Genomic DNA, 9,574 nt, shown 5'->3' with positions numbered 1-9,574 from the left:
CAACATATTAAAGTGCCAGACCCCTAGAGCTTATGAAACAGGGAGTAGTTTTCCGTAAGCTGTGGCAACTCGAGCTTCTGATATGTTATTCGCCATCCAGATGAGCCACCGGTCGACACGACAAAGTCTGGGCCCCTCCCTAATACACTGTTTGTAAACATTCCACTCCAAGTATATTTCCATTCATATCTCATATACTTGTTTTGGACATCCTTTAGAAAGGTCAGATTGACATAAAAATTAATTATGTTTGCCAGGGCCAACCCATGAGACAGTGTGTGAAAGGAGAACACCCTAGTTTGTTGTTTTCTATTACAACAACCCAGAAGATTTCGCCCTGCATTGTGTGCAGATTTGAAAGGACACAGACACACAGGAGCAGGAAGAAAACATTTTTCAAGAATAAATTTGTTGATTTTTTTTCTTGGCTGGGGAAGGGCATAGCAACACGACTGTCTGATATGTTATTTGGGGCACCCAGCTGTGTCAGCATTTGATGCGGTAAAGTCTGTGCCCCGTCCTAAACACTGTTTGTAAACACCCCACTCCAAGCACATTTCCATTCATATGTCATATACTTGTTTTGGATACCCGTTGATTTTTGTTGTTTCTGATCACTTAGGGGGCCACTGCCCCAATATGTCATCCAAGAGACCTCCTACATCCCACCCATGAAATTTCATGACCCTACGTGGTCCTGATCCTGAAACGATAACCCTATCCCTTGATATGTATTTTTTAGGGCTCTAAGCACCAGCGGTGCAACATAGGAGCCACCAACTCGCTAGCTAGATACTAGAACTAAGTGATTTGAAGTGTCCCAAGTTTGAAGTTTCTAGGTTAAAAGGTTTACGTATGCCAACTCGTAACATAAGCTCTCATAGTCAATGCATATGAATAGGAGAGGCCTAACTTACATTTCAGGGCCCTAAACACAAGCCGTACAATGTAGGTGTCCGAAACACGCTAGCTAGATACTAGACCTAAGTGAGATGAAGTCTTCCAGGTTTGAAGTCTCTAGGCTAAAAGCTCTACGTACACCAACCCGTAACATATGCACTTAAAGGCAATGCATTTGAATAGGAGAGGCCTAACTAACATTTCAGGGCCCTAAACACAACGTAGGTGTCCAAAACTCAAGCTAGATACTAGACCTAAGTGCGATGAAGTCTTCCAAGTTTGAAGTGTCTAGGTAAAAGGTGGGCATAGGCCAATCCTTAACATGTGCTCTTCTACTTTCTGACAGTCCCACTTCAAAGTATATTTGAATTATGTCAAATATATTGCCCGTGGGATCCCAAATACACTGCATGTGGGATGGTGTCCAAAGTTTCCAAAGTATTATTGTAAAAGATTATTTTGATGCTTTAATACCAATTTTCCTTGTAACCCATCTCTACCTGAACTCATATCTGTCTCAAGAGTTGTGAAATTCTACTGTCCAAAACCCGTATATATTCTTGAATGAAATATACTTGAAATGGGATCATCAGATCTCTGAATTTGTGGGAGATATTTTGAAACTAACAGCACCATTATCTAAATCTGGGTCACTCTTACTAAGGTTGTGAGTTTGGATTAGATTGGAGAAAGTCAAACATTTGGACCAAAAAACCCCAAGGGGGTACATACACCTTGGAGTTTTTTTTGGGTGAAAATGTTGACTTTCTCCAATCTTCTCACAGATTAGGAGAGACCCAGATGTATACAGGGGCCCTCCTTTTTCCTTGATATCTTGTTCCAAAGATGAGATCTGACACTCCCACTTCAAGTATGTTTCAGTGGTGTATCAAATATATTGCAAATGGGATGGAAATCCCACTTCAAGTATGTTTCAGTGGTGTGTCAAAATACCAATTCAAATATGTCATTTAGTGTATCAAATATACAGCAAATGGGAAGAAAACCTAAATTCAAATATGTCATCTAGTGTGTCAAATATACTGCAAATGGCATGAAAATGCCAATGCAAGTATGTCATCTAGTGTATCAAATATACTGCAAATGGCATGAAAATCCCAATGCAAGTATGTCATTTAGTGTGTCAAATATATTGCAAATGGGATGAAAATCCCAATTCAAATATATGTAATTTAGTTTGTCAAATATACTGCAAATATATCTCGGGCACTGACGTTTCCTTTCATTTTCCACACTATAAGAACTCCAGCAACCACATTTAATTTCACTGAGGGGTCAGCAAACAAGCCCACAGCAGGTATGTGTCGCTCTGCCATGCACCTCGCAGTAAATGTTACAACTTCTTCCATAATAAAATATATAATTAAAAGAAAACTGTGGTCATAAAAATGAACAGAACCCTCTAGCGATGAACCTCATTTATTTCAAGATAACTAAAGCATAGGTAGGTTAAAGCACCGTTAGCTTGCAGCTAGAACAAAAAATGCATAGTGAGGTAGAACAACAAAAGCCTGAGACTTTAGTGACACTGTTTGAAGCACATGACCACAACACTGACATCACTCCATGTGACATCACACCATGACACACACTGGCTTTCATCAATATATTGATTTCTATTGGCCATTGCAGCGCCATTGTCATTGAGTGAAAGCAATTCTCACAGAGGTTTGAAGGGGAGGGGAACTTTAATATTACTTCACAAGCGTTTTCAGTGGCAAACGTCGTGATTGGCAGCTGTTTCAACAAATAGTGGACACTTAGACTACTGTCAACCAGCTTCCACATTGTAAGCAGACAAAGTGTTGCGCATGCGTTTGACGCTGTTTGGCAAAACGCATGCAGCCGTAAGAATGATTTGATCGTCAAGTTTATGTGGAGTTGTCTGGGTGCTTCTAGGATGGACTAGCTACAATGTTTGCATTGCAAATCACTGGGTGTTTCCATTCACTGCTGGAAAAAATCGTAATCCTTCTACAAAATGTAAGTATAAATGAGAAAGATTATTATTTCTTTACAGTATTACAGCATTTACAGTATTACAGTATTTTCCCCTAATAACAATGATGCTATGAAGCTATAATTGTTGTGGAACTTACTAAAGTAACTTACTGTGATGTTTTAGCAAAAATATACATGCAAACTCAGTGTATAGTGACTTTGTGTGCATTTGGAGAGGTTTTTGGACACTGTGGAGATGTCTAGGACACCTAGTGGAAAATAGTGGAAAAGTGTTGAATTTATTTATTTATTTACCCAAGTGAATCAGAAAATGTAGAGCATGACTGAAAATTAATCTCCAGCATCAAAAGACACATTATAAACCCCAAGAATCAAAGGTGTTTTTTTTGTTGTTTTTTTGTTTTTTTACATTTTTGTTTAGTATTAGATGAGCTCAAATGGAATCTAAACGATGGAAAAATAAGCTTGTATAATTGCAGATAACTAGTGTTAAAGTGAACAAGTGCAAATCGTTCAAAAATGAACTTAGACATGGAGGTGCATAGACAGATGCACCACGCCCCCTAGCGGGCACGCGGGCGTCCCCAGACGGGCATACTCAAATAAATTACTTGATAAAATCGAATATTCTTAAGATACAGTACATTTATCAACATAACATTTCTTAGGACTAATACAAGTACCTGCTTACCGATTTTCAGCCGTCTACATGCATCCGTTCGCCAGAAATCCCATGCTGAATACACCGTGTTTTTCGGCTAAATTTACACAAACACGTGCCTGCCCTTTTAAGTTGCCTTTTAAAACATTCTTCCGATATAAGAGAACTTCAGATTTTGTAATAGAAAATTCAATTACCATCCAATAAACACCGTGACATGTTTAAAAAAGTATATAGAATGCTAATACAGCTCTTTATTAGCTTGCTCACTTCTTAGAGCAGAAACACACGTTCGGCTCCTTCGTAACCTAACACAAAATACGCAAACCTTTAGTTACATCAAACTGCACGTTACTATCCTAAAACTGTTCCTGAATAGAGCATTGTACCCTCCTTTCTTAGAATCCGTGTTTGTTATTCGTCCATCGAATAAACGTTCTCTTTGATTGCTTTGTTTTTCTACCTTTGGCAAGATTCCGTATTGTGTTGCTGTTCATGATTGGCCTATCAAAAGAGCTTATAGTAATGGACCGTTGAAACCAAAGTGATTGAAACCACTTTCAGCAAATAGTATTCCGTCAAAAGAAAACATCGACACCTCATTTGCCTTGAATACTACACTACAGAGGTGGGGCGGGCCATGCGTAAACACAATATAAGGTCCTGTTGCGCACTAACATCCTCCGTTTTGCAAACGCATCGCATACGCAAGTTACTTCATTTTGGCTAATTCGCTTTGTTTTTGTAACACGTTCCGCTTTTGGAAAAAAAATGTTATTTTTATCACAGTAATGGAGAAGAAAAGGCGATTTACAGTTTTAGATGTTCATGATGAGCTATTTAGGCTTAGCGACGAGGAAGGTGAGAGCGATGACGGTTCCATGGCTGCTAGCATGGATTCTGCTGAGCAAGACGCTTTTGAGTTTGGAATCGATGCCGTGCTCGATGCACCGTAAGTATAAAATTCATATAGCATGCGTGATTCTTTATTGTAAAAGTTCAGTGTTGGTTACGTAATATTTAAATGTCCATTGAATTTGCTCCTATGTTGACTGAAACTCTAGTACTTGTTGTACTGTTTATCGCACTGATTGTGTAAGTCGTAACTCGCTCTGGATGAGCGTGTCTGCTAAATGACCTAAATGTAAAGGTAAATTATTGTTGTTTGCGATAGAGCTTATGTATATTTTGCACTAGGCATTGGTTAGCATTAGCACTGGTTAGCATTAGCACTGATCATCATTCTGAGGCACTATAGTGATGTAAATGTAATAAATTTTCTTATTTACCATGACAATTTGCAATTTGTATTTATTTTCATCTTCATATTTTACTCATTTGGCTGTTATCCTGTCTTTTTCTTGCAGTGAAGAAAATTCCCCCTCCCCTCCCCCATCTGAGAGATTTCACACTTCTTCTGGCCCACCCCCAGAGCCATCAGCTTCTACCCCCTGCCAATCTGTGGACACTCCTCACACCTCAGGACTGCGTCGTCACAGAGGCAGCAGGAGCACAAGCCCACCCCAAGCAAAGAAAAAACTGTCAACACCGAAAGGTGCCAAAAGGAGCAGAAGAGCTCCAGCAATACCACCACCTGCAACACTAGAGGACAGATGGCATGACGCGTCGGAGGAAGATGAGCAGCCTCCTCCGTTGCAGTTTCGCCCCAGGAGGACCCCAGGAGTTCAGCTGGATTTTCAGAAGGACTACAGCCCTTCTGAAGTCTTCCAGCTGTTCAGTCAAGAAGTGCTCCTGACCCTGTGCAATAACACCAACAAGTATGCAGCAAAGAGAACAGAGAAGGGCTTGAAGAGGCAGTGGACTGACATCAATGCTGACGAAATGCTTCGCTTTATCAGCATTGTAATTTATCTTGGACTAATGAAGCCTTCAGCTATTCGGGACCTGTGGAGGAAGGATCATTTGCACAGCCTCCCATTTCCTCCTTCAGTTATGACTGGGAAGCGGTATGAGGCCATCAGTGCAAACCTGCACATGAGTGACCCAGCAGCAGATGCCATCAATGATCAGCTTAGAGGTCAACCTGCCTATGACTGTCTCTTCCGCCTCAAGCCACTTATGGAACAGATCCTGACTGCCTGTCAAGCACATTATCAGCCACACCAGAACATTGCCGTAGACGAAAGGATGGTGGCCACCAATAATCATAGAACAAAAAAAAGTACAGTCAAGTTATAAAACAGTAAAAACATAAGGATAAAGCACTGGATATTAAAATTATAAAACCTGCTAATACTGAGTGTACAATAGAAAAAGTAGTTAGAGGGATCAAACTTTATGATATTAAAAAAAAAGTTTATGAACCATGTAATTTTCAGACTCCCCACCTGAGATGGATTATGCAGATCTGTGCCCTTCATAGCTATTATACTGAAACAGGTCAAAAGCATTTATGACAGGCCTCACCCCACACGATCAACACAATGCTGAGCTGGGATTTGACCTCGCCATTAAGATTTGTATTCTAGTGTTCATCCTCTTCACTGGATGTTAAAAATAACCGCTGGCTATATGCACAGTAAATGGGGGAAGTGTGACTTGTGTGTCACCTAGAGGATTTCTTAATTGTTAATATTTTCTAAAACATTCCACCATTAATTATTGATCTTAAATAATGATATTCTTCCATTCCACTGAAACTTATATATATAAAAATATTTTATAGTTAATTTTGATCACCTGGCAAAAAAGTGTATATACTCAGCAAAAACCATCACAAAGGCAAAGTTCCTTCAAAAATGATTCAGTCATCAAAATAGCTTTAAACAAAAATCAAACAGTAAAATAAAGACAAATGCAACTTTTTGTAATTAATTAATAATTTGGCTATGCCCCTCCAAGCTCATTTTTGAACGCTTTGTACTTGTTCACTTGGGTAACACTAGTTATCTGAAATTGTACACATAGCACAATTACCATTCAGGATTCAAACTGAAGCAGACACTGGGGCAGGATATCCATTCCCATCCAGGCTTATTTTTCCATCATTTAGGTTCCATTTGAGCTCATGTAATACAAAAGAAAATGTCAAAAAACAAAAATGCCTTTGATTTTTGGAGTGTATAATGTGTCTTTTGATGCTGGAGATTCATTTTCAATTATGCTCTACATTTCCTGATTCACTTGGCTAAATAAATAAATTCAACACTTTTGAGTATATACATGAAATGACTTAAGTAGCTACACACTGTTTTCCACTAGATGTCCTAGACATGTCCACAGTGTCCAAAAACCTCTCTAAATGCTCACAAAGCCATCAGTCACTGTACATCGAGTTAGCATGTTTGTTTTTGCTAAAACATCACAGTAAGTTAGACAAATGCATCTTTTTGTAATTAATTAATAACCCATCATCAGGTTTAGTTTAATGACTTTATTGGAGCTTCATATTATAATCCATGCCACATGATCATAATAATGATCTGAGCATAGTCTTCCTCCTCTTCATCACTCTGTCTCAGTGTCTCTTGCTCTGTGTCTTGAGAATAAACTGATGTAAGTATCATGCATGGAACCAGAGGAAAGTCCAACCTCGTGTGCCACACGGGTTTCTATGGCTGCTGCTCCCAGATGGGACCCCTGTCCATTTTAACCTCAATCCTGGCAGCAGCATTTGGGTGGCCTCCACTCTCTCACCCCTTGTTGGAAGTTTGCTGCAGCGCAGACATGGTTTGACATCATGACGTTCAAGATTTTTGCAATGCTCAACTGTCAGAAAAACGTCCTCGCATTTCTAAAAAGAACTGATCATCTCGGAGGCATATCATTCCAAATGGATTGGACAATTTGGAACTGATTCCTGATTCCCATCGCTTCATTGTTAAAGAAGCTGATTGTGTGTTGGGGAAAACAGATGTTCTTCATAAGTGGCTGTGACTGGACTTGCTTTCACTGTTAACATGTGTTCTTTGTAACATCAAGCCTTCTCAGATTCATTATTAATTTTATTAGTTTTGGGTTTACGGTCTATTACAAAAGTGGTACTTTTTGTATATTTTTCCAGTCCAATGCGCCCTCATCTTCTTTTCAGAGAGAGCCACAATCGCTGCAGAAATCCTTTTCCCTTACATTTTGATTTATGTTTTCCTTTGGTTTGCTGCTTCTGCTCTTTCTGGAAGCCTTTCAGCCTCAACATCTCCATCATTCTGCACAGTCTACGCTCCCTCTCCCGGCGCTTTTGTCTTTTCTTCCATTCCTTTTCCTGTTTAATATGGTGCTTAATTTTCCTTTGCAGCTGTTTTTCCTTTCAGATTTCTTAGTCCTTATCAGGACATTCCATAGATTTTTCCACCACTTCCTTTTATAGGTTCCTTCACATGTCTGCTGAACTTTTTCATCCTCTTCTTCCTCCATAATCACTGTCACTCTTTCATCCTCCTCCATAATGACTGTCAGCCATGTTCTGCAATACGGGACGTATGTACTAGACACAAACTTTTTGTGCTGCCTCCGGGCAACAGCAATGGGGCGCTTGGGGGTTTCCGTGGCTGCAGGTCGCAGGGGGCAATTAAGAGCAGCCCTGCCTTGGAGGATGGATGGGGGAGTCCTGGTGGGATGCAGCGTTGTAACCACTCCAGGGAAATTAAACCTGATTCTTTCCCACTGTGGAAAAAGTGCATAATATTTAGCATTCTTATTACACACATGCGCAAAAACACTAACACACAGACCAGCAATCTGACACGACCAACACCACATTGCTCGTCGAGTTGTGAAGTTGTGCTGTAGGCATAAGACATCTCCTTATTTCTGTCTAAAATCACCCTCTGTCTATAGTATGACATTGACTGTATGTGACTGCAGTGGAACTGAAGGTTGCATTTTGGTGTTCCTACTTTCTCCAGCTGAGCTTTCAGGGACTTCAGTTCATCTTTGAGCTCCACATTCTCCAAGTTCTTTTTAATTGTTCCTTTTCTTGTCTGATGGACTCCTTCATACTCTTCTTCCATCAGAATTATTGCCTCCAATTCATCCACTCTCATCTTAACGTGGGAAATCCAGTCTCTCTGAAGGAATGAAAACAACAAGACACTGCCTTATGAGTGGACATATCTTAGCCACAGCAAACAATGAGCCCCTCCTATTATAATAACACTTTCTAACATGTATTCAGACATTGATTAAAATTACTTCATTCTGTTTACCATGGCATTAAGCATGGGATGGTTTGAGAATGCCAACTCCAGACAGAAAAACAGAAAACATATAGTAGAGATTATGCATAAAATGACTACTGTATGAAAATAGCTTATGACACATTTACTCACAACTGCAAAATCAGCTGCCGCATCACTCTCATTCAGTGTGCGGGCTCTGCCTGTCTTGGCAGTCGTATACTTCACCTCTGGCAGCAGCGATCTATCATGCAAGCTTTCCTTACTAGATGCAAACTTTGTATGCCGACTCCGCGCAACGTCAGAGCTACGATCGGAGGTTTCCGTGCCCACAGGTAGCAGGAGGCAGGTAGGCTCATTAAGCGCAGCCTTGCCAGGCTTTTGGAGGATGGATGAGGGAGTCCCGGTGCGCTGTAGTTGTGGAAACACTGTGGCGAAACTGGACTTGACTCTTTCCCACTATGAAAAAAGTGCATAATATTTAGCATTCTTTTTACATACATGCATAAACACACATACACCAAGATGCACAGAACAGCAATTTTACAGCATCAACAACACATTGTTCTTCGAAATGTATAGGAGCTACAATTACTCAGGAACTGCACAATAGTTTCCACTAGGTGTAAAAAAAAACCTCTCCTTTTCAGACCGACAAAAAGTCGTCAGACAATATACATCGAGTGTGCGACTTTTTTCTTAAAATGTCACAACAATGTTTGACAACTTACTAAAATAAATTATTAGCTTCAATAAAGCTTCATTATTAAAGGCTAAATAACATTATCTCCATTGCCATTAGGCTAAAAAGCTATCCTGGGGAAAATACTGCAATAAGCTTAAAAATATTATGCTTAATGCACAAACGTTCATTTATACTTACGATTTTAACAGC

At 39.8% G+C, this 9,574-nt stretch overlaps 1 protein-coding gene across 1 annotated transcript; it reads left to right on the top strand.

The window, feature by feature from the left end:
- The first annotated feature begins 4,248 nt into the window (after window positions 1-4,248).
- Window positions 4,249-6,713, top strand: LOC145651346 (uncharacterized). The gene is made up of 2 exons (XM_081697971.1): window positions 4,249-4,496; window positions 4,912-6,713. The coding sequence occupies exons 1-2, from the start codon at window positions 4,336-4,338 to the stop codon at window positions 5,741-5,743; spliced, it is 993 nt and encodes a 330-aa protein (XP_081554097.1). The 5' UTR covers window positions 4,249-4,335; the 3' UTR covers window positions 5,744-6,713.
- The last annotated feature ends 2,861 nt before the right edge of the window (window positions 6,714-9,574 follow it).

This window comes from Electrophorus electricus, chromosome 15, assembly GCF_041902795.1.
Source record: "Electrophorus electricus isolate QZ-2024a chromosome 15, ASM4190279v1, whole genome shotgun sequence".
NCBI lineage: Eukaryota > Metazoa > Chordata > Actinopteri > Gymnotiformes > Gymnotidae > Electrophorus > Electrophorus electricus.
The sequence above is the reverse complement of the archived record's forward strand: the minus strand, read 5'-3'. Positions and strand labels throughout refer to the sequence as shown.